At 38.2% G+C, this 26611-nt stretch overlaps 1 protein-coding gene across 1 annotated transcript in view; it reads right to left on the reverse strand.

The window, feature by feature from the left end:
- Positions 1 to 26611, reverse strand: part of ranbp10 (RAN binding protein 10) — a 38054-nt gene that overhangs the window by 7826 nt on the left and 3617 nt on the right. Inside the window, exons 2-11 of the mRNA XM_063477714.1 lie at positions 19915 to 20026; positions 14072 to 14124; positions 4707 to 4874; positions 4561 to 4583; positions 3237 to 3421; positions 2279 to 2391; positions 1987 to 2095; positions 1699 to 1847; positions 1400 to 1610; positions 32 to 171 (exon numbers count right to left, since the gene is read on the reverse strand). Of these exons, the coding sequence (XP_063333784.1) occupies positions 32 to 171; positions 1400 to 1610; positions 1699 to 1847; positions 1987 to 2095; positions 2279 to 2391; positions 3237 to 3421; positions 4561 to 4583; positions 4707 to 4874; positions 14072 to 14124; positions 19915 to 20026 (1263 nt within the window). The remainder of the gene's footprint in view (positions 1 to 31; positions 172 to 1399; positions 1611 to 1698; positions 1848 to 1986; positions 2096 to 2278; positions 2392 to 3236; positions 3422 to 4560; positions 4584 to 4706; positions 4875 to 14071; positions 14125 to 19914; positions 20027 to 26611) is intronic.

Genomic DNA, 26611 nt, shown 5'->3' on the forward strand with positions numbered 1-26611 from the left:
GACCGAGTGCACGTGTGTGTTCTTTGTGTACCTGTGACTCCATTGCCAATGCTGTTGTCGTCTGGCTGAAGGATCTCTTCATGTTTGTATGTTCCGTTCATGATCCGCGCCGAGGAGCCCTCAACAACGCCGTTGGTGTAGTGCTCTGCTTCGATCTCCATCTCACTGTCACTGCTCACACACACACACACAGAACGTAAAAGACAATATTAAGGAACATTTTAGGCCTGGGTAGTATCACAATAATGAACTATTTAGAAAACATGTAATCTTTACTAACACACACCCCAGTGCCAAACACCTCATTTGGGGCATCTGAACAAATATTCTGCACCCATTAACACCTTTATTAGCTTATGTTATCTATCTCTTATATTTATGCCTAAAATTAAATAATGAAGGGAAATATCCCCTGCTATCACTGAACGATCAACTGTCAGCAGAGCAAACAGAATACAGCCTGCATCACCTCAATTTGGCCCCATAACTGGGGTTTTGGTTTAACCTTAGGTTTGGGTTGGTTCACTTCTTATCATTGCCATTTTTAATCCAGCTGCACACCTAACCTGCTTCAGACTAGGTTACATTCAAGAACAACAACTCTAAACAAGTGCATACTGACCAGTTAATCTCTAGAAAATAACATCACCATTCCAAGATGATCCCCCAGACAATGTTATGCACATAGTCTATACTTTCTAGAGATTTTCTAATGTCTGTGTTTCTCTAATGAACATTAATAAGAATTATATATTGTTAGGTCTTTGCTTTTTCCTCCTCCTGACTGCAAGCGATTTAATTTTTCTGCAAGCGCTGCAGTCGTCAAACAGGGCAGCTAAGCCTTTTACTTGTTGACCTTTTATAACATTTGCAAGTAAGCTTACCTAATGGTTTGAATTATGCTTTTATATTTGTTCTGTACTTGCTCTCAGGGTTGCAGCTGAAAGAATAAGACTGACAGTGTTTTACAAGCCACTGTTCATTTAAATAGCACATTAAGTTTTTTAAGGTGTGATGACAGCCTTAACAAGCAAGCTGTTGGATGCCCCAGCAACAAGTTAATTTAATGGAATACACAGCTGTAATTACAGTCCAATCTTCCTGTTTCCTAATGACAGAGCCGTGATACTGATAAGGCTATAAACACACAGCGTCTACATTCTTATTATCATGTTTTTCAAGTCAAAGCACTTAAAGTGCTTGACTTTGACTTGCATGTAAGTAAACTTGCAGCTAGATTTGGTATCCCTGAATTGAGTTGATAACCACTTAACTGGATTCCAAAAGTTAGGGTAAGTGAAACAAGATAAGGGAAAGATATCCATACTCAACTTGCACCACAGTACAGACTCCAGGTCTACATGTATCAGCTGTAAAACAAGCTGTCAGGGCTTCTCACCTGGTTTCCTGGGTGCTGTTGGCACTGTGCGGCTGGCTCTTGGTGGAATCGGAGGAATTGGACTCAGAGTAGTTGATGGATGAAGGGGAGGAGGAGGAGGAGGAAGAGGCGGAGGAGGACGCGCTGGGGTATTTGATGCTGCCGCTGCTGCTGTGGCTCTTTGACTTGTTCGGGGGAGTCACCCCGTTACTACAGGTGGGGCTGTCTGAACCTGGTAGTGAGTAAAGTAGGAGGAGAAACAAAGACCTATAAACAAACTTAAAGGGAGAGGGAAAGCCAGTCCTGTTTGTGTGATGTACCTCCGGTGTGCAGGTGTGTGTTGCTGGCTCCGTGATGGGGGCTGAGGCACGGTGAGCCGGGGTAACTGTCCTGGGACTTTGGGGAGCGAATAGTCAAGCAGCGAACCTCGCTGTCTGTACCGTTCACCATCTCCACAAACTGGCGACACCTAGAGGCCAGTTTATATCAGTGTTACTGGTATTCACTGGACAATAAGCTATTTAAATATCAAGCAAATTTTACATCCATAATAGCTGTGGCGGCAAATTCATGCTTGCCTTTGAAGCCACCCTTTACAGCAGACTTACTTCAACATGAATAGTAGATTAGGGTTGCGTTCTAACAGGCTGGGATAAAGCTGCTGAGTTGCTTCTATGGCCTCACCAACCCGCCCTGCCAGCACTAGCTTCTGTATTCCTATTAGATGAAAAGCAGAATGGTTTTTACAATATACTCAACATCTGGAGAATTCAAGCTTTCAAAACAAACATTTGAAAGAGGCCAATACATCAACAGAGACAAGTAACACCCCACACCCTCTAATATAATAGAGAAAAATCTAATGATTCCCTTTGAGCACACACTGCTTTGTGCACTCACTCTGTCTGTTCTTTATAGATGTCTGGTCCTCTTGTATCATGGTCTCTGTAGCTCTGGCAAAGGCTGTTGCAGTGGCACAGTACCCATGGTGCACCAAGTAGCTGGACACCATACTAGGAAAAAACAAGGTATATGATAAAAAAAAAAAAAATCTTCCTTCTGATTCCTCCTCATTAACTTTAAGATTTTTATATCACATTTATCTTTCTCTGAAAATATCAAATTAGAAATATTCATCTGTATGACGTTTACACCAAGAAAGGCAATGTGAATATGGACAGAATAGTTTTGGTGTCTTTAGAACTTTGTGACTGTGGCATACAGCTTGAGAACATCTGTCCAGAGTCAAGATAAATATTTATACACACATGTAGTATTTTCACTGTTTCATACAGGTCTAGAAATGTAATAAAACCCCCGGCCAGCGTTGCTTTTAGCAAATATCAATAAAATAGGGGGAAAAAGTGTTTTAGAGATTGTTTCTCTAGTGGGATTTTTTTTGCAGAAGAAGGAGAATGTACGTAGGATGACGTGGCAAAGAAACATTCAGTGATATCAGTGTGGCTCTGTGGTGTGTATTAACAGCTTTAGAATAACAGTCGAGCTCTATGGTTACAGAAATAAGATATGCACACACAAAACTTAGTGGGCTGATTCGTTATTCATTGTCAGAATAAGAAACATTTTATTTTGTTTTCAAGAAGAAAACAACTTTGTGGGTACTTCCTGTTAAATATGAACTCAACTGAGGGGAAATATTACATGATATCACTAAAAGTGCTAATGACTCCAGAGAGACGAGCTCTCTTAAAAGGAAATATTACAATATGTTTTTATCCACTGGGCCTCCTGCGCAACATTGCTGCTGTCATTTTTATGGCTTTGAGATAAAGTATTACTGTGTGTGTGTGTGTGTGTGTGTGTGTGTCTCTCTCAAGGTGTCGGAGCTGAATCTTACTTCTGTAGGACGGCCTGCCACTCCCCAAGCCGCTCGCCTATGGGAAAGCGAGCGATCATGCCGTGGATCTTGGCCCGCCATTCGCTCATGTAGTCCTCAATGTCGAAGACAAATGGCTGCTGGCCAAAGTTGGCATCTACGATCTCACCGGGGGTCTGAAGCCCCACAGTGGGGTACAGGTTGGGCTGGTAGAAATGTAAAATAGTAAACAGAACTGATTTGGCACTAAGCAACAATAATATTTACATATTATTTAAAAAATGAATACATTACAGTGCTGCATCAAACGCTTCAAAAAACAAAGCCTGAAGGGGAATTTGTCACAATTTCCCCTATTTTCTAGCATATCTACACTTCTACAGTTGTTGGTGATCATATTAACAGCGACAATTTCCAATAATGGGGTCAGAGTACCACCACAAATTTAAAAAGTTTGGGATGCTGTGCAACAAAATTCAATGATTTGCAAATCTCATAAACCCATATTTTATTCACAATAGGAAATAGAAAACATATAAAATGTTTAAAGGCAGACATTTCATTATTTCAAGAAAAATAACTAATTTTGAATTTGATGGCAGCAACATGTTATAAAAAAGTTGGGATGGGACAACAAAAGGTAGTAGTACTTTATTTTTGGTAGTACTAAAAATAAAAAGCTCCTAATAACTTGATTAATTGGCAAGAAGTCAGTAACATGACTGGGTATAAAATGAGCATCAAAGCTGCTTGAACAAATTATGGAACATTTTCAGAATAATATTCCTCAATGTAAAATTCCAAAGACTGTGAATGACAATATATCAAAACAATTGAGGAAATCTGGTGAAATCTTTGTGCGCAAGGGGCAATTTTGGGTTGTCCCAAAATCAAATGTCATCAAAAGCACTTTTGTTATGGAATACCTCGGGTTCCATAATAGACAAAAGTCACTGGATAAACAGCTGTTTGTCGGTTTTTGCAAAAAACAAAAAAACAACCCACTAACAGGATATGAAACTGACATCAGCACTCAGATGAAGGCTGCTTGGGTTAGATACTGTTTGGTTTCTGTGTGTACAGCTACTTTGAACTGTGGAGACTGTAGTTTAAACCAATCTGTCCAGTAAAATGTTTTTTTTCCTTTTTGAAACATTCCAGTCATATCAGCCACTGGATCCAAAAAACACAGAAAGGGTTTCTGACCCCAAATGGCAAAATAAACTGCAATTAGATGGGCAGCTGCACAGTTGATATCACTTACAAGAAACAAAAATAGGCTTATTAATAAAAGGAAAGTGCTGAAGGGTTATGATGGGAAAACATGGCTATAATGAATACTTACGGGGAGGTCTGTGAAGGCAACACCTAAAGGACAGAAAGACAAACCCAGTTAGAGTTAAGAACGTACACACACATTGGTTCCAGTTGATGCTAAATGACATTCTATCAATTAATTTAAAATAAAATGATCTTAACATGTACACCAACCTAAACTGATGCCATTTTTGGTGTAAAAGCAAGTGTTGTTAATGAGGTTGACGCAGCAGCCAATTACATCACCCGTGGTGAATGTCGGCCCGTATGGTTGGCCGGTCCCGGAGGAGCAGAAGGAGTGTCCGTCATCTCCATGGTAACCGTATGAGTGCTTGTCCCATCCTAAAATAGGACAAGGATTAGGATTAGTTCTTGCATCTCATACTTGAACCATGTGAAAAACGTGTCAGTAATCAAAACCTCGGTGACAAACACACAGTCTTACTGCTGCATGAATAAATTGGGAGCAGCTCAGTATGAAAAGTATAAGCAGCTGGGGTGAAGTGCCTTGCTTGAGGTCACTGCTAACAGGAAGGAAGACAGTTACTCATTGACTTCAGCAACTCAAATTTTCCCATCTGACTGCCGCTGCCTACAAGGCGGCTCATAAAAACTGACACTTTCTGAGTCTGCAGGCCGTCCTCCCGGATGGCCAGCAGGAGGACTTTTCTGTGTAAAGAAACTGGTGAGTCACTGCCAACAGGAACAGCAGCACAGGAGACTGGACCAGAAGACTAAAGGGCACCAGGGGAAGAGAGGAAGATCTCATGATGTACTAATTACATAAACCAATTTCTTGTTCCTGCTGGTAGTGATGCATGTGTATACAACAAAGGTGAGTCACTGGTAGCTTATTAATGCAGCTGAGTAAGAACTTAGCATACAGTGCAATAAATACTATATTTGTTGATATTTTTAAAGTTTTTACAGATCCGTAATTTCTACAGATAAGCAGAGTGTTAAATTCCAGGCTGATAACGGTGCTTAAAACAACAGCCAAAGCTGAAACCGATGTTATTTTTCAGCTTCTTTATTTTTGAAGATTTTTTTTTTATCCTTTGTATCAAGTCAACGAAGTCTGAAAATTTAACACAACAGATATGTATCTGCTTTTGTTATCAGTAAATACCATCTTATACGCTGATATCAGTCAATAAGGCTAATATCAGCCATTACTGATATTTGACCCATGTATCAGTGCATCCCAAGAAATTTCCTAATAACATGCTAAGAAACTTCCAAAGAAAAGCCATCTACTTGAGTCCTAGGGATGGGGAAGACAGTCAATACAGCTTGTTCTGGTATGAAAACACAGGCATGACTGATCCCTAATCCCTCTTATACACTCTTGTTTGACCATTGTGAAATAATGTTTCCAGTGAAATAAAATACCAGTTGGTTACATTCCAATTAACTGATTCATTTGGACTTGAGAGCCCTTTGGATTAAGCAATATGTGCTTGTGACACAGCATCAACAGTTATAGCTATGTCCACAAGGTTCAAACTACATTTATAATCATTTAGCATCTTAGGCTTCTGAATTAGAAACCTAACATTTGCTAATTAGCAGTGAATTTACAGTTGAGGATAATGTAACCACACTTGATAGTTTTGCTAGCACTAAAAATAATAGTGCCAAATGACAGAATGAAAAAGTTAATCCTGAATCAAATATTAAGTACAAGATGGTTTAAACTAAAATTGACTAGCAGTTGCTGACATACATTGTTATGGACCACAAAAAGACACATCTTATGCCTTCTAGGCTCATCGTGGGACCACTTGGGAGGATCCAGTACCCCAGCCATGCAACCAAATGTTTTAGTGTGTCTACAGCTGACCTCATAGACTTCTGTAAATCTATATTCCACAGTTTTTCAGAATATTCAAGAAGAAACACTAAAAAGTATATGTGAAGGACACTTTACAGAAACCTTTATTAAAAACTATTATTACTATTACACATGTAATAGTTTTTAAATTGCAATTGCAATGGGTTTTCTAGGGAGTCCACTTTTTTGTGTGTCTTTCCACATCATTTATTTCATCAGTAATGTCCAGACAGTTACTCCCACTTTGCTCAAGACTGCCTCTTCTGTTGCAACTAAGACAAGGTATCTTTCCTCAGCTCTCGTGTGTAGCCCAACACAGCACCGCAGGGTTCTTGGGTATTTCATAACCTATTATCAATGTTAACGCTACCCATATGTCATCTGTTTATTTTGTAATTGTCAAACATTCACTTTTCTCAAAACAGCCTCCAGCGTGACAGTTGTATAGATGAATATCTACAACTAGTATTAAAGCACCCGTGTTATGACTTGCATCCTTCTAAGACACTCCATTTAGTTCCTGTCTCGCTACAGCTGCCCTGTTCAAAAATACTCTTTCCCATTTATCTCTAATACACCGTGGATCCCACTTTACCAGCAAAGTTCTTGCAGTTAAAATATTGCTTAAAAAAAGTTTGGGATCAGTCTGAAAAATACTACAGTCAATACTACAGTCTAAATATCAGGAGAGCAATGCAAGTGTTTCATGATAAAACTATAATTTGAGTCTGATTACAGTCTTAAAATGCTCCTAAAAAAGCAGCTTTTTGTTTAAATCAATCAGACATGTTTTAAGAAATAATGGGTATTCCCTGTAGGAAATTGCCCAAGAAAACCTGAAGATTTCATACAGTGGTTTGTTCTACTTCATTCACAACCAGGATAATAGAAAGAGAAGTGGCACAGCCCAGTCCATAATTCAGAATGAAGACTTGGAGATCAGCGTTTCTATTTTGAAAAAAATAAAATAAAATAAAAACAGATGCTTCACAGATGTGGTACGAGGTAGTAACGACGGTTGTATGACCTTAATTTATTAGAAGACTGCTTTGATGAGTTCCCCCTTTTGAGGGAAATTTAAGAGTACAATTGATCCTACCATGGATGAGGTTGTCAATGCACATCAGTTATCAGCTGTACTAACTATTCAATAAGAATTATTAGATGATAAACTTGCACTAGTTAACCCAGTGTGCTACCGGACAACTTGCTGAAAATGTGCTTCAGTACATTCCTATTAAAAATTTTCTTGGTTTTTTATGTTTTACGTGTTTATACACACTGCACTGTTCTTTCTAGGAAACACCAGAAATTGTTTGGAATCATTACACAAGTAAACACCAATAAAATAAAGTGGTACAGTATAACTGACAAAAGTGGGACCAGCAAAGCCAATAAACCAAGGCAATAACAACCTGTATGACCCTTTAAAATAAAAGCATATGCTTTACACACAGCTTGGCACAGTATGGAGTGCTACAGACTGCAAGAAGCAACCACCATACAGTACAGTCTAACCTAAATAATTCTATACCGCTCTTTGAGAGGATGTAAAACGCCCATATAGGATGACGTCTATATTATCCTGCCTGTCTAAGACAAATAAAATGATACTAGTATTGATCTGTTATTAATTCCTGTATCTCTTCCAAAGCTAAAATGCAGTCTCATACTGTCTGAGTGAGAAAGTTACATAGATCACCGCCTCTTTGCCCGAGTGAATTCATATGAGCTGACAAATGCCTGGTTAATCGCACAGACTTGATCTAAAGTTATATGTAAGTATTCTTCTATGGCACAAGGGAAATCGGTAAACTTCACACAATCAGACCTTGACTTTAACTCAATGAAACCTTAAGTTTTGCATGAATGGCTCACCCTGAACTGAGCACCCTGAAAGTGACCTGAACCGGACTGTGTTCAGCTTCAGCTCTGTTGTGTTTCTTCTCACTTGCAGCTTGCTTGTTGTTGCCAAAAAGCAAAGCAGGGTTAGGAAAAGTAGGTCGTGGGTGAGCCGAGATATTAGATGCATACTTGTATGTGCATATGTGTATCTGTGAGCATGTAATAAAGTATTAGGCTCAGCTGGACATGCATCTTTGTATCTGTATCCTGTGCATTGGAGTATTTCTTTCAACTTACACAGCACATATTGTCCTCTGTCCCTCCGTGTGTTTTTTGTGCATATGTGTATATACACGTGTGTGTGCGTGTGCGTTTGTGCATGTGCGTGTGCGTGGTGAGGTATTAGATTAATCTGCTGACAGGGATATTGCCTCTAAAGCCAGGCTCACTGCTCCAACATGCTAATGAAATGGGCAGGCCTCCACAGCAGGATCAGGCACAGAGGTCAGCAGTGGAGAACATTGTACTATCACAGGACACACAAACACATACACAAGGACAGTACTTTATTACATTTTTGATGTATAACCATAATTCCAAAAAAACCTGGGATGCTGTGTAAGATGTAAATAAAAAGAATGCAGTTACTTGCAGATCTCATAAACCTATAACACATCAAAATTAACCTGAAAAATTAAACTGAGATATGTTATTATTTCATGAAAAATATTAGGTTGTTTTGAAAATGATGGCAGCAACATGTCCCTAAAACATTGGGCACCTGGGCAACTAACTATGCTAGCTGGCAAGAGGCCAGTAAAATGATAGGGTGTAATAGAGCATTGGCATGAATTTCACAGATGTAAAGACGAGCAGAAAAAACAAAATTTGGATTTTTGGAAACATGAATGCCATGTTTTCCGATTAAATAGGAAAATGACCATCCAACTTGTTACTAGCACTAAGGTCAAAACCTATATCTGACTTTGTGGAAATGAATTACTGACTATGGAATTGGCAGCTTGCACATGTGGAAAGACATCAATGCTGAAAGATATATACAGGTTTTAAAGAAACATGCGCTCCCATCTAAAAATGTGTTTTTTTTTTCAGGGAAGGTATTTCATAATTCAGCAAGACAATGCTAAGACACATATTGGATTCATAGTAGAAGAGTCCAGGTGAAAAATTGACTTGTTTACAGTCCAGATCTTCAGTCCAGCAGCTGATCTCCTCAGTTAATGTGTACAGACTGTTGTTAAAAGGAGAGGGGATGCTACACAGTGGAAAACAAAGCCCCGTCCTAAGTTTTAAGGATGTGTTGGTATCATTAAACATTTGATATAATTTCTATCTTCTATCATGTATATTATTGTATTCTGTTTTTATTAACATTTTACGCAGTGCCCCAGTTTTTTACTTACTCGAGTAAAATGTGAACTCACATTTTACTAAATTTATTTCAAATCCAATAATCCAATAATTTTATAAAAATGAATATTTTACATTTAAACAAGAAAATAATATATGATTTATGTGTGGTTCCAGATCCCATAAAAAATGAACATCCACAGTTGTAATATAAAGAAAACCACAGAACCACATGACCCAAGATAGCTCCTGCCAGCGGTGAGGACATAAGTAATACCTACACAACACTGGTTTTACTTTCATTTCTGAACAGTTAAGAATTTTTTTTTTAAAAAAAGAAACCAATTGACAAACATATATTTATTAAATTGCTTGGGCTTTTCCTCTGGCCCTAGTTAAAATTTCTCTCCTTCTCTGAAAAAAACCCCCCTAACTTTGAATATCTGCAGTGCTATAACGATGCATCTTCAAAGATCTGAAACTTTACAAGCGTGAAATACTCGCTCTTTTAACTGACTTTTCAGAGATGCTTGAATCTTCAGTTTCAGCTTTGAACTCTGGTACATCTGACAGGTTTTCTTTTTTTAAGATATTTTTTAGCACTTTGCCTTTCATTAAAGAGATGCAGCAGAGACAGACTAGAAAAGTGTGGGGGTTTTTTTAAAGCAGGCAGGGCAATGTCATGCAGCAAAGGTTCAGCAGAGAGTCAGCTGCTGAGAGCATTTTTTAGAAAGTGGTGTGTGCCCTAGACAATCAACCATCGGGTCACCCCATCAGACAGACAGAGTTTTAACAGGAAAATGAAACCAGGAAAGTGTGCTATTCAGCATAGCAATTTCAAGACCATAGCTTTCAAAACTTAGTTTTGAATCTTATGATTTATGATGGTAATTCCACCTCACAGGGAACTTACATAACACTTCAGAACTTTAACTCAAGAAGAATTTCTGAGTGCAAGATTTTCAATTTCACAGGTCTGATTTTGGTGTTTTTTGCCATTACTAGCAAAAACTAGAAAAGTTAAATACAACAACCTTGCAATAATTGCTCCCTTGATTAAGGATGTCATATTCAGTATTTGACAAATAGGTGTACATTTAGCAGTTTGATCATTTTGGATGCTGCAGTTCGTGGGCTCAGTTCTACTGCATTATAATAGCTGGAATGTCTAATATTGTCTCCATTCAAAATTAAAATAACAGAAACATCTTTGCACAAAGACACCTTTACAATCACCATACATATACACTCACAGCACATATAGAACATTATACACTTCACCAGCACACACACAACATGTGCAGCATGCTGTGAAAGTGTGCACAGATGCACGGATGAGTGGGAACAAACATAAACACTCAGAGATGCAATCAGTGAAGCCCAGGACACACGGAGATAAATCTCCACAGTTTGGGACAAACACACACTGGCACACAAACACGCCGAGTTAGTCCGAGTTAAGGCAATCATCAGTAATCTGTGTACCAGGGCTACACACCATCTGTAGTAAAATCCTAGTTACAAAAAATACTTTCATAACTGATCTGTAACCAGTTGTGAAAAAAGCATCCATCCATGCGACGCTTTTCCACATTGTTCCGGGCCTTTGTGTGACGTCTAACACATGTGAATCAAGAAGAGAGGAGAATGAGGGATCTTTGTGTATGTGTGCATCTAGACTCTGCTGAACTGGCTGCCACCAGCCTCCACAGCATTCCACAAACCTCAGCCACTGCACAGATCTTAACCATTCAATAAGCAAATAGCCCCACACGGGCCCTGAAAACCACAGGATATGATTGGTGGAAGCACATACATGTTCTCACTGGCTGGGGAGAGGGAAGGGGCTTAAGTGAGGTTATCAGCAGCTAAGTGGCCACTATGTTTCCTCCTGTGTCACCGGAGGTTGCTGGACCATTAACACATGTCCAGATAAAACAAAACAATACAAAATAATTCAGTGGAAAAGTGGAGGACAAGGAATAAAACTGATATGTTGACCTCCCATATGAATGCATTGCCTACCGTCTATGTACAACATTTAGACAATAAAATGTTTATGTGTTAGCAGACAAAGGCTTGTTTCTTATTAAATCTTTATAGCAGCACCTTTGTTCTCTGAATAATAGAAGTGACCGCTGTCTGAGCTGTTCACACATGTAAACAAAGTTAGCAGAAGTGTAAGACAACTGATTTGTTGAGTAGGAGATTTTTATAAACAACTGATTTCATTAAAGCTGCAAGTGTAATTCTCCACAAATTTATTCATCTTTATTGTAGGAATCAAATTCTTCTTGATAGAAATAAATACTAAGCTAGGTGAAAACTGGTGGAAAATTCAGTGAGTAATGATGATTTTCATTGTGGGCTGACCAGAAATGTACATTACGTAACAATATAACCACTGCACTGAAGCCACAAACAGAATAGCCTCCAGTCACACAGGCCTAGAGACCAGTTTATGAGCTCAGCATTCACAGTAGAGAAAAATGTGTATTCACTGACTGGTTGGCAAGTGGCTACTGGAAGTTGCTGGCTATCAATCAATGAAAGCCTCCTTGTGGTTGGGGTAACCATTCACTTTCAAAGTAAAAGCTGCACATTTTGGAATGTGTTGGTTGCAGTGGTAAGGCACAACTTTTACTCTGAAGGCAAGCATTCTCTGTTTTTGGTTTGCATTGCACTTTTTAAACTTCCACCGTGGCTTGGCGGGTAGTTGGCCAGACAAGTCAGCATGTTCCATGCAAACTATGGCCAATCACAACAATCTGCTAATGAACACATCAATTAAAAGAAGGTTATTGGTGCAGCACCATCTTTGTGACCAGTTTCAGTCAGTAACCTCCAGCAAACACTCACCAACCAGTCGGGGAATACACATTACTCCTGACCTGTGATTGGAAGAGGGTCACTGACAAGACTGGTCTGAACATGAAAAATGGGATATATCTTCTGTGTCGAAAAAGTGAAGCCAAGACGCAAATGCTTTAAACCTGCATTCTTTTGAGTAACCAGCGGGGGATTTCTGTGTTTGCCGTGAGTACAATGGTACTGTCTATGCTTGAAGCACTTTTTTTTATGTTTTTTAAAAAAGGTCCAATCACTGCAGTTTCTTTATTATCTGAAAGCCCCATAATACACAATGTAAGGTGAAACTGCCTATGAGGACACCCTTAGATTGACACAAAACACAGTCATTGAAATCTTTGCATATAGTAGTAATTTCACTGGGTGTTGGCTAAGGCTCTGGACCAAAAATAAACTCTACATAAAATACAAACCAAGCAATCTGTCATTATAAAGTAATAGGTGGATCACCACGAGGGTGCAATAAGTCCACGTCATCTGTCACTGATCTGTATGACAGCTCAGTAACATGTCCTGACATGTTCTCTACTGCAGCCGACAGACAAACTGCATCTAATTACGGCAGAAACCCTGAGCATCATCATCTCCACCTGTTTTCATCCCTGCATCTCAGAAATGTTGGTACTTTTCCAGCTTCTGATTTATCCTCAAAAATCAATTTCTTCTTCATCCCTTTCATCCACCTTTAGTATATTCCCTCCACACATGCATCCACATTATCTCCACTGCTACTTTAGCTCTAAAAATATCTCAATCTCCTAATAATGAACCCTTTACCAGGGTTTGCAATATACATGAGAAAATAGAAACAAGGCTAAAGTAAACAGTGTCAGTCTTTGATTGTAATCTAAGCCTGTAAGGGCTGGGGGTTAAGGCTGTTCGCCAGTAAGTAATTAGAAAGGTTCAAGGTTTTGGAAAGCCCCTCTGTAGCTGCTTCATTGTATTGAGTGGACTGTGCTGTGTGTAATCAAAATGGAACAAAAAAAGAGTGACGCAGGATGTTCATCTTCCCAGCCAGCCAAAGCACCCGTCCACTCTGACTGCTAAGTGGCAGAAATGCTGGCATCAGATCAGCAAGCCAATGTTGTTGGTGAACAATGGCATGATGACGCTCTTGCCATACCCTGGGTTGTTGAGTAAACTAGGGATTCCTTATTTAACCCTATTTTGCTAACTACTCCGAACACAGACCCTAAACTGTAGGCCTACCATCTTTTCATTAGATATTCTGACAGCTATACGCCCACTATAACATTCATCCATCCATTTTCCTAACTGGTTATGCATCTTAGCTGGGACCCATCCCAGCCGTCTCAAGGTGAAAAGCAGAGTACACTCTGGACAGGTTGTTGGTCCATTGCTAAAGTAAAGAGACAGACAACCACACACACCACTACACCTTCTGCCAATTTAGACTCACCAATCAATCAACCTAACATTCATGCCTTTGAAATAAAGACAATTTCAGAGCAGGATATTCAAACCTTGCATCTTCTTGCTAGCCACTGCACCACTGTGCTACCTTGACTATAATATATTCATCAGTATATCTAAAAAAAATGTCTATCTTTTCATCCTCCTACTGGTTATAATACAATAACATTATTCACGTTGTACTCACCAGGCAGTCTGTTCATGTTGACTCCCTGAGCAGACAGGCCAATGCCCATGTATCTGCACACAACAAGAGACAAAAAAATTAGATTTACATGTCATTACTGAGCGTCCAGTACATTTAAACACTCGGATCAGCTTCTTCTCAAATCTTTAATCCAGCTAGCTTTGCAAATTCTGAGCTGATGCTCATATACTCATGAGGGTTGGCAGAAGTAGAGTGTCTTCAAATTCTTCTGACTAGTCATCGTGATTTACTGAGTCCATGAGCTGAAACATCCAAAGTGGCAAACAAGGATAAGCAGTAGGTCTGCATCATTTTCATGTAGACCGGCTTAAAATGACAGCAAAAAATCTTTTTACTCATTTGAACAAGTCAGCATTATTGCCACTTGAATCCATTTGGCATATTACAAAGTAGTAATAACATAAAGATCAGTAATAAATGCCTGCTTTGGGCCACATGGTTGGTCTTATTCAAATGTTTCATGCTTTTCAAATAAGTTACATTTACAAAGTAACAGGAGTAAAAGACACATCAGTCAAGTCTACAAAAACTCAGGGCTGCAGGGCATGTGTGAACAAAGCTTTGCAGCGCATAGACATGCTAGCATCTCTGTGATGCTGGACTTTGTCATAGCAAGCTTTTGTGCTCAACAATAATAGCAGGTAAACTTAAAATGCACCTGATGCTGGCACAATATAAAAAATTAAGAGGTCACCAAAGTTATTCAGCTCTCACTTATGTCTGCATTGATTTGACTGTTATCTAGCATTGGAATATATAATGAAAAAGACTAAAGGAATACATCAGCGGGTTTCATCTTCAAAAGATGAGAACAAAAATATCTGCACAGAACTTTGACACTCCATCCAACAGATGCAGAAATATTTCATCACCAAAGCTATGAACAAAAAGACTGATGCACTCACACACACACACACACACACCCACTCACACACACATACACGCACGCACACGCACACGCACACACACAGCCGCTAGGGCTAACATGCAAATCTATTAATATGACTTATCACAGTAATGAAATAATAATGAAAAAGAAATACGTAGACATAAATTTTAATCTAAAACTGGGGAAATTTGCAGCAGCACAACAACCTACAACAAATAAAACATCTGAAGAGAGAAATCCAAATAAAAACAAGATTATTCTTAGTCAGTTCTCTACAATCATTTTTCAGTCGAATTAAACCAGTTGAGTGTCCATGTTAATTAATCCTCTCTCTGCTTTCTAGATTAATGTGGCTAATCTGCATAAAGTCAGCAGCACTTTTTTTAAAACCAAAAAAGCTTTTTCCAAAGAGAGTTTAATAATTACCATTCCACTAGTATATGGCTAAGAAAGGTTTTGTAATAACCAGTGATGATGAAACCAGTAACCAGTGACTAAGCCATTGAAGCAACTAAAATAACACAAAGTAGTCTTTTACGGTGGCTCTATTTATATTTATTTTACCTATGCTGTTTCCTTTACCTCTGACAGATATTCTTCACTTCTTTCATTTAATTATTAGTGTTCAATTTTATGTTCATGCAAAATAGGTTAGCCTTAAGTTTCTGCAGTGGTATAGCTTGCCACTCTAGGCATGCTACCAATGGTTCACTGCAATGTTCGTGCTATAAAATATGCGCAATATTTTTTTTTTAATTAAATGACCCACAACAACTTTTATTGATATTTATGATAATAAACATTTTTTGATTATACATGGACTACCAGTCAAATATATGAAGCCTGTAGCAAAGAAAAAGAAAAAATTGATAATAAACGTGTTATATTTTAGATTTCTGGAAGTAGCCACCCTTTGCTTTGTTCACAGCACTGCAAACCCTTGGCCTTTTCTCAGTGAGTTTCATGATGCAGTTATGCCTGAAATGGTTTCACTTCACAGGTGTGCCTTGACAAGGTTTCTTTGTGGAACTTCATGCCTTCTTAACGGGCTTGGGACCATCAGTTGTATTGTGCAGAAGTCAGGTTGGTACATAGCTGACAGCCCTATTTGACAACTGTTACAATTCATTTTATGGCAACAACCAATCAGCTAAGTAAAGGACAGGTGCCAGTTTAGCTCACAGGGATGAGCGGTGCTGCATGGCGGAAAGCATCTGGCCCGGGTTCGAGTCCGACCCGCGGCCCTTTACCACAGGTCTTCCCCTTTCTCTCTCTCCCATCTGCTTTCCCATCACTCTTCACTGCTCTGTACAATAAAGCCGAAAACGGCCAAAAATAAGGTATTTAAAAAAACAGAAACCACAGGCAATTATTACTTTAAGAACTGAAGGTCAGTCAGTTTGGAAAATTGCTAAAAAAAAAAAAAAAACTAAAAAAAAAACGTGTGCCCAAGTGCAGTTGCAAAAACCAAAAAGTGCTACGACGAAATTGGCTCACATGAGGACCATCCCAGGAAAGGAAGACCAAGAGTCACCTCTGCTGCTGAGGATAAATTCATCCGAGTCACCAGCCTCAGAAATCGCAAGTTAACAGCACCTTAGATTAGAGCCCAGATAATTTCCACACAGAGTTCAAGTAGCAGACTCATCTCTACATCAACTGTTCAGAGGAGACTGCTCGAATCAGACCTTTATGGTCTGATAGTTTGGGATGAGATGGACCACAGAGTGAAGGCAAAGGGGTCAACAAGTGCTCAGCATCTCTGGGAACTCCTTCAAGACTGTTGGAAAACCATTTCAGGTGACTACCTTATGAAGCTCATCAACAGAATGCCAAGAGTGTGCAAAACAGCAATCAAAGCAAAGGATCACTACTTTGAAGACTCTACAATATCAAACATGTTTTGAGTTATTTCACATTGAGTTATTTTTTTGTTTACTACATTATAATGCCTTCAGTGAGAATCTACAATGTAAATAGTCATAAAAATAAAGAAAAAACATTAAATGCAACAGGCTAAAGATTCACTGTAACACCAAATTCTCTGACTTTTCATGGTGAATTGCAAAACAAACCACTGAACTCTCTCAGAATATTTTCATTATGTCATTCAATTGGCTAACTGCTACACTAGAGCATTTCAGTAAATGTGATTTAATTCATCTACATCTACGGCGGCGAATAAAAAGTTGGAGTTCTATTTAGTTTCAGTGTAAGCAGCTTGAAGCAACCCAAAGCAACAGATCCACAGCTTAGTTCTACTACACATGACGCAACCTCATTCAAAGTGAAGGAATAAAGAGCATTGAAGTCCATGTGATTTCTGCTTAAACCAGTTTAGACTGGTTTAAAAAGTTGTAAACAAAAGCTTTGATCCAGTTGATGACTCAAATCATCGACTTATAGGCTGCAGCCCAACAAAACTGTAGAGATACACCAATCAACCGCCCAGGGATTGGAATTGGCTCATATCAGTGATCAGGAGGTGACCCTCTGATTTCTCAAGGCAAATAGTCATGCACACTTAGAGTCACATGCTAACATATTGTTAGCTTGAAGGCTCTTTACTGTCAATGAAGACACAAAATCTGCCAAAGTAGAGTCCGTAGGGTACCAGTGTGGAAAAAAACGACAACAAAAAAACAAGCTAAAGCTATCCACATCTTAGCAGTCAAAGGGTCAAGGTAGTGAAATTATTAATGTGAGTGAAAAAGGTAAAAGGGCCAGTATCCTGTTATCTGGTAAAATAAGCAGCAACTCATTTTCAGTTAATTATCTGATCCCCTTTCCAGTGTTAGAGCACTTTATATTTCAAAGTTGCCTCAGTGAGAGAAGATAATGTAACTTATTACACTTACTGCATGGAAAGTTCAATCATTTCTTTTGTTCTGGAAATCGCATTGAAGAAAAGTTTGTATATGCTGTCAGTTCTTACAAAGAAAACTAGAATCACAAAAATGAGTATTTTCAGATTACACTAATACAAATCTGGACTTGGACAAGAAAATTACAATCAAGATATCTCTACGAAATTCTAATGAATTCAAATTCTTGAATTTAGGGCTTTTTCTCAGTACTGTCTGAGACCCGAGATGTGAGCTTATTTTTAAGTTTCAAAACGACTTATTAGCTTATGGGTGTAACTTGAAATGTATACACAGAGTACACGTTATTCCCGTGGCATTCCATGACACATTATGCAGCCTCTAGCTGCCTAAAAATGAAAGCCATACAAACACATTTTGCATCACTTCTTTTGTATGCCTAGCTGTTTAACTGGAAATAGGGAGTGTTTATTGTGCAATTTGAATTTTTTAAATGGAGAGGTGTTTCAGCTCCAATCAAGTCACAAAAGAGAATCTGAAAGCCAGACATTTAACCACATGGCAAAATAATTGCAGAGACTAACCTAACACTTACTCATCAGCAACCTCAGCAATCACTGAATATGCTTTAGCTGAAAGGCAATGACTCTATTTTGTGCTGTATGGCCTCATTTGACAGTAAAGATCTTTGCATATTGTAGAAGTAAATTTGCCATTCAGGTCCTTCCAAAGAGTCCTGGAATAACAGAACTAAACTGGAGGAACTTTCTTGCTGTTAAATTCCATGTGGCAACTTTTTCAGCAACAGTGCACAACGTTACCTATTCTAGCTGCCAAGCTGAAGCAAACAATTCCAAACCCAGTTTATCTAGGAAGATACGCTTGGTGAAATAGACTTCTTTTAGTACTTTAAAAAAAAATGTATCAATTTGAAACTGTGTGTGTGTGTTCCTGTCTAGCTATCTTTGTGAGGACCGAAATCTGTATTCTACTATACTTGTGAGAACCAACAGTCACTTGTGAGGACACACTCACCGGTCCTCACAAGTTTGAAGGCCTTTTTGAGGCTCAAAATGTGGTTTTAGTGTCAGGGTTACAATTAGGTTATGGTTAGGTTTAGGGTAAGGGTTAGGCATTCATTTTTAATGGTTAGGGTTAGGTAAGGTGCTAGGGAAACCATTATGTCAATGAAGGTCCTCACTAAGATAGCTGAACGGGCTTGTGTGTGTGTGTGTGTGTGTGTGTGTGTGTGTTCTGATTAAATAATCAATTCCCACAGGGCCATGATGAAGAGGCAGTCTGGGCTCAAAACGTTCCATATTTCCTAATTCTGGAAATGACACCCAATTATTGTAATTCTAGGGCAACTAAGAAGAATCTCTTGACTATAAGCAACACAGATCTACAATTTTCAGGTGTAGTCCCTCACATTAGATGACAGTGATAATTACTAAAACTGTACTTTTAAGGCTGGCTACTATTTTCACTGGTACAGCAGATGAACAAAAACACCCCAAAGTTTTCCACTGATGCAACTCTCTCTGTCGTGACACCAAAGGATTTGGACAGTAATAAGATAAGTGATACAAAGACTGCTGTTTTGATACAGACTCAAGGTGGAAAAAACTTTGCACAACCAAGTTAACAGGTGTAAATGCAAAAAACTGACAAAAAGGAACAAAGACATTGTTACTGACAAGTTTTGCACCAGTGCTACAAATGATTGTCATAAAAAAAATACTATGTTTATAACCATCAAATTAAATGTTTAAAAATCGAATTCATGTAATTTATTTCAAGTTATTAGAGTTGGCTATTTTTTCTTTAATATGAAACAATAAGAGGCAGGGTTTTACATATACACACATATATAAAACCCTACTCCTCTGATAATATCCTCAGAAAACAGCCAGTGCAGTGATTCATGGACCTAAGCTTTAAAGTCAGAATATAATAAAAACTAACAACAGGAAATACACAAAGTTACTGCAATTTTATTTTTGCGTGGGCACACTGAACATGTTATGAATGACCCAGGGGGGGTAAGTCAGGTTACCATGGTAACATAGGGCACCAACACCAAGGTTTTAAAAGTTGCATCTGCTTACCCATCTCGACCTTTGCTGACAATCTTGACTTCAAAGTAGTAGATCCCACAGGCAGCAGGGATTGGGTGTGTGGCTCGCACTGATGCTGCATCTTTGTGGTTCTTTCCATGACCTGATAAAAGAGAAATACAAGGTGTACATGAAGAATATGGTAGCCTAATACAAAAAGGACTTTAAAAACAAAGAAACACTGGGCTTGCATTTGACTCCTGATTTTCTACCAAAGTCTCATGATATGGCATCTGCTTGCAGTAGCACTGACCTGGATTCTTAGTATTTTCATAGTCTAATTAGTCATAAATTTGCTATCTGGTCAAAAAAACAAACAAAAAACATATAAAAAGTAAAACCTGGCTTTTAATGCAAGAGAAAAAAACACTGACAAATAAACTTAACTTAGACTAGATGTTAAATTTAACATATAGTCTACTAACTTGTAGTGCAAATGACGTTTTCAAATGTAGATAAATAACTAGGTAGAAGTGTACAAAAGGCCACCCCCAAACACCAGGTATCCATGGACATCGCCCATGGACTAAATTGCCTTTAAAAAGACACTGGTTTACATCTACATTTGGTTGAAACGCGGCCTGTTAAAAGTTGACCAAATTATGTTTATTTTTGTGACCAAATCTGTAGATTGTCCGAGGCACTGTGGAAGTAGAGTGCCCTTTATAACCTTTAAACCTTTTAAAGGATTTAGATGTAAAAGGATGTCTTTTTGTAAATGTCTTTTGAACAGCCTCAGAAGCTGACTTTTCACCTTCAACTTTTTAACCTAATCTCAGCATTCTTCAGACATCAAAGCTTTCTTCAATGTCTTTTCAATGTCTTTTTATTAAGGGTTTTTTTTCTGTGTGAGGAGGACTGGATAATGCATAGGCACATCTCTATAAATATGACAAAAAAAATGAATGTGTATGCTCATATCTGCCTTAGTGTATACACACAGTTTTGGTTGGTAATATAAACAGAGCTTTCTGCATCTGGCCCCAGGTCTTTTGCAATAATGTGCTCTGAACAGACAAAAGACAGAGTGGTGTGGCCAGAGTAACGGCAGACATGTTTGATGAAGACCAAAGGCAGCTTTTCAGAAGAAGCTCATCTAATCTGAATATGGCAACAGAAACAGCTGTAGGTTTGATAACTAACCTAACTGGCATCAGTTTTCTTATTTATTCCCCCTACATTTCCACAAGGCTGTGTTGGGCTTGCACCACAAGGCTGAGTGATCAGTGAGGCTCAGATTATGCTCAGATACGCGTGGATTTCTCAAATAACATTCATCTTTTTGTTAAGGTGACTTTTCTATGAATAGGTTATACAGGGCATTGATTTAACACAGTCTGGTAAAGATGTAGACAATGAGGTCACAGGGCTCATGTATTGTGTCTGGACCAATTAGATTTGAGCACAACACATATTACTGTCTGTCATTCTATATTCAGATGGCTGCTTATGCAATCCCTTGGGTCATGAGAGAGAGAGAGACTAATGTGTTCTGTACTGTTGTATAACTGCAATCTAGCCTCTACAGTAAGCATGTGCATCTTTTTCTGTTACATGTAATCGCACCATTGACTGAGCTCACCTGTCACCACACATAACAAGTCACTGAGAGCTCTGTGTGTGCATGAAATGTAGACAGACTGTAACCTTAAACGAAGCAGCTGGCTGTCAGCAGACACCTTGAGGCTGTTTCTGTTTGTTGTGTGTGAGGGGGACATAAGTGTGGTCACTAAAATAAAGTTATACATACTATAGAGTAGAACAGGAAGTTAGAAATATACTGGCTCGATGTGTTTTCATTTTTTCAAAAAATACTCTGTAAAATACTCTTAGTATAGCATCACTTGTATAGGTTTACAGTAACAACACCTCTTTAACTGTGATCCTAACTCTTTTAATGATATTTGTTTTATATTTTTTTAATAAGGATGCAACTATGACACTATTAAAAGATCACAGTGCCATAATTGATAATGAACTAAAGCATGTTAGAGTCTGAATTACATTAACACTATATAAAATATCCACATATGCTAGCCCATTAGTGTTTTTTAGGAAGCAAAAAGTGACAGGACGTTCACTAACACTCAATTTTGCATCTTTTTTGACCCACAAATCCACTATGTGACTGGCGTGCCTGTGCGTGCCTGTGTGTGTTTGTGTGTGTGTGTCAGCCAGTAGTCTAATTTTAGACCTCAGTAGGCCAGCAGGTCTCTTTGGGACTACATAAATGGGTATGTGAGATGGTTACTACTGTTAACCAAAATGTCTGGTTTATAATTCTGCATTCATGCTGATTCATGCTGATTAGGCCGTTGTGGTTTTTTATTTGTATTAGATAAGAAACTTAGAGTGTAACAGTGTTGTAAAGCCATTACCAAATTTAAATGAAAGGCCATGTGATTTAATATTAAAGCCCTGGCAGTATTAGACATTTCTGCTTTTGTGCGACTTTAAACCTCTCCACGAGAGTTCAAGGATCAACTGTTAATGTCCTGTTCCTCTTCACCCACAGCACTGTGTGGCCTTAATTGCTTACTAGAATATCAGCAGTCTGCCTCCAGGGTGTATTTTTGACCACTAGCAGAGGCAAAGTGCAAAATCTATGTGTTCAATAATAGCAAGCACAACAAAGACCAAAGCAACACGTTGCTAAATGCCTCACAGTGTCAAAAGAAGCAGACGAGTCCATATCACTATGTCAACATCATAATAAAATTAGAGGATTTATTTATAGTATGAGGAAGTACAAAAATTCTTATATGACTTCATGAGGGAATTAATGCCATTTATATTAGATCCTAGCTGACAACACCACCACCATATACTCAGTTATGATACTACTAAGCTACAGACTTTGCTAGGTATTAAAAAAAATGAATTGAGAGCTGCTTTGCTGTTCAGACTCTTTGATTACATCTCTTATTTAACTTACTAAAAAATAACTACAATTTTTTGGACTGGTAGAGACTAATACATTGGTTATCAAATGTGTCTAAACTAAGAAAATACTTCAGTCAAAACAAAAGTGAATACAACAGTTTGGGCATGTGGCCATACAGCACGAGGCTACATATTACTTGTTTGTGCGCACAAATACACCTGGCACTTATGCTAAAAGGTTTGTATCTTCTGTTTTGGTCTCCCTGAGGCAGATTATGCTACACAGCAGCACTTCATCACTGTGGCCTCTAAGAGATATGATGGCCTAGTTAATAATAGATGGAAAACTGGAAATGGTGTTTTTCCAAGTCAGTGATATTAAGGATTTTTAAGTTACTTTATTTCCCATCTGATGAGAATGCTGATAAAATCTCATACAGTTAAAGTTAAATAAAATCTCAAATTAAAGATGCTATAACCTGTTTGTCTTAAGTTAGCAATATACTACAAATATACTATGAGATAACAACATTGTTGCGATTCTACTGACAATACATGAATGCAGCACAAAGGTCAGGGCCACGTGTCAGTGCTTTACCTTATCCCTTGAAAACGTTAATCTCTGAACTTTAATTATGTGTCTTCTGCCTAGATAAGAGCTGAGGCAGAGGTATGTTTTCATTGCGATTTATCTACCTTTCTGTCAGCGGGATTATGCAGGTCAAAGTTAACAAAACTTGGTGGAGAAGCTGAGCATGAGCAGAGAAGGAAACTAACTAAATTTTAGCCTGTATCTAGATCACGTCCTTCCTAGTGTGCTGCAGGAATGAGTCTTAAAATTTCATAAATGAGATAGGATTTTTCATTTCTGGTTCCATTTTCTGGATCCGATTTTTGTTTAGATGCTGCAAATATGATAACGAGATGCTTTAAATATTTTCACATTTTTTCTTAAAACACAGAAGTAAACTGAAGGTATTACATGAACATGTGTTAGCACATAAATGGCTAAATAAGGCTAGAGACTTCAGGGAAATTCAGCACCAACTGATCACGCTAAAAACACGTTCTCAGTAGTGTTTATATTAACGTCATGCAATTGATGTGTAGTTTGTTTATAGCCTAACAATTGAGTTCTGTATCTCACAATTGTATTTATGCTAAAGAATTTTTTAAAAAAAGTAGCATGACTGTGGTATTCCAGTCATATAAAGCTCCAAAGTAAGGCCAGAACAGGCAGTTATGACTCTACAGAAAAACCAAGTACAACCTTGACGTTCCCTAAGAACTAGGAGAGCAAGTAGCAGCCAAGTCCTGCTATTCAAATGAACTGGTTTAACTAATCGTTAAGCGTGAACATCTTTATGAAAGCAGATGTTTTGGCAGTTTGCTGGTCTGGAGCATTCATTTCTGTTGTATATATTAGAAATTGATATTAGATATTAGAGAATGAACTAAAACAGGAAACATTTCTTTAAGGTATTGTTGTTCTACAAGCTACTGAACCACTGGATTGAACTTACTCAGACTTTTTCAAATCACTATAATTCTAGTTTGAAAGCAACAGGTGTCTAGTTTACATATAGATGCAACTTCATACTGAAGCATGATGACCAAAAGTATAAAAAAAAAAAACCCCACATATCGTAATATATATACACACTTATTTTCAGTTATGTCTTATTACACATCTTCTATCCATTTTTAACCAAGTTCAGATGGTGACTAAATGACATTTCCTTTACTCACTTTACTTTTGTTACAGTCGTTAGAGAATTTACACCTTTCTTTCTTAGGCAATAAACCAAAACTAAACGATATTAGAGTTTAAATTTGTTTGTGGCACAATTTCTAGCACACACTGACAAAGCAGATTTACCATAAATGTGTTTGGCTTCATGGCTGGTAGCAGCCGGCATTCCGAGATCTTCAATGAAATATACATCAACGAGTAAAAGGAGGCAACGAACCAGCTATTCAACCTGCTAAACCTCCTGAGCCAGAGCCAGTTCTCCAACTCTGTCATACATAGAGTTTGGGCAGCATAGATGTGCCAATTTTCATGGTGCATTTGGAAATTTCAAAAAAATTATGATGGCACTCAATTTGGACCACTTTGGCCAATTCCAATTACCATGACTTCATCGTGATGGCAACAAGTAAAAGTTAGCGTAATATAGGCTCTGAAACATGTAACATAATGATGCTTGGCAGGCTATTATACTCATTTTATTACTAAACAATGCTGTAAATATTTACATCTCACCTGTCGTAAGAAGACAATTGAAAGTTTTCAACCTCTGAGTTGAATCAGAAAATCAGCATTAGCGAAAGTTAAATCAAAATGTAAAAAACAAACCATTAGGTCTTTCTGAAAATACCAACAAATTTGTCTTTAAAAGTGTCAGTTCAAAATAGGTCAAAAGTATTTAAATATCTGAGTATGCAGATCAAATAAATATAAACCAAATATACAAACCAAACAATATAAAACCTTTAGTAGACCCTTTAGTAGACTCACTGCACAAATGTACAGTGCAATAACAAATAACCTCTGAAAATGATGGCGAAGTGTATCCTTGATGAACTCTTATCTAAGATTTCTACCTTCTGTATCTTCCAGTAACTTTCCTTGTGATTTTCCACTAAAATTGCACTGTGTTTAATAGACTTTGCTAGTTCAAGTTGTCCTGTAGGAGCAGCTCTTCGGGCAATTATGAGCAATTAGGTCCTTGTACAGTGGACCCAGGGCCTTTGTCTAGTAAAGTATGCAGGGTGTATGCCTCCACAAAAATCTGCACAAATCCACCTATGCACACAACCAAACTATAAACAGTAATGTCATCTTAGGTTTTTGGGGCTCTGGATAACACCAGGGTGGTGAGGAGTGACTATGGGAATAAGTTCAAGGAAGAATGCCCATATGGAAAAGATATATATAAATCTTCTAAAGTTTGTATCTGCCTTGTGTGAAACTTGTATGAAAAGCATACAAGAGTGAAAACAGATATAAGATCCCTTGAAAAATTATATAAATGAAACTTGTTTTGGATACTTACTAAAACAATATATGAAAGTAATGAGAAAGTGGCCACTTTCATGAGTAAATCATATAAGCCTTATATGATTCACTATATGAAGTAGGCCACATCTTATGCAAGTCTTTTATACGTTTTTTCTATTTCTTTTCCATATGGGTGTGGTTGCCACACACCTGTTCGTGTACAATAGTTTGAAAAAGTTATTGCCCTCTAAACCTAATATCACTTAGCAGCAAAAACTGCAATCAAGTGTTTGCAATAATGGCCAAGGAGTCTTTTACAGCACTGTGGAGGAATTTTGGCCCACTCATCTTTGCAGAATTGTTTTAATTCAGCCACATTGGAAGGTTTCCCATGATAAACCACCTTTTTTAAGGTCATGCCACAGCATCTCAATCAGATTCAGGTCAGGACTTTGACTAGGCCACTCCAAAGCCTTCATTTTGTTTTTCTTAAGCTATTCAGAGGTGGACTTGGAGTGTTTTGGATCACTGACCTCTTCCAAAACCCAAGTGCGCTTCAGGTTGAGGTCACACAGATGGCCAGATATTCTCTTTCAGGATGTTTTGGTAGACAACAGAATTCATGGTTCAATTTACCACGGTAAGTCTTCCAGGTCCGGAGGCAGCAAAACAACCCCAGACCATCACACTACCACCACCCTGTTTTACTGGTGGTGTGATATTCCTTTTCAGAAATGCTGTTACTTTTACACTAGATGCAATGGGACACACAACTTCCAAAAAGTTTAAGTTTTTTCTCAC

This window comes from Pelmatolapia mariae, linkage group LG7, assembly GCF_036321145.2.
Source record: "Pelmatolapia mariae isolate MD_Pm_ZW linkage group LG7, Pm_UMD_F_2, whole genome shotgun sequence".
Lineage (NCBI taxonomy): Eukaryota > Metazoa > Chordata > Actinopteri > Cichliformes > Cichlidae > Pelmatolapia > Pelmatolapia mariae.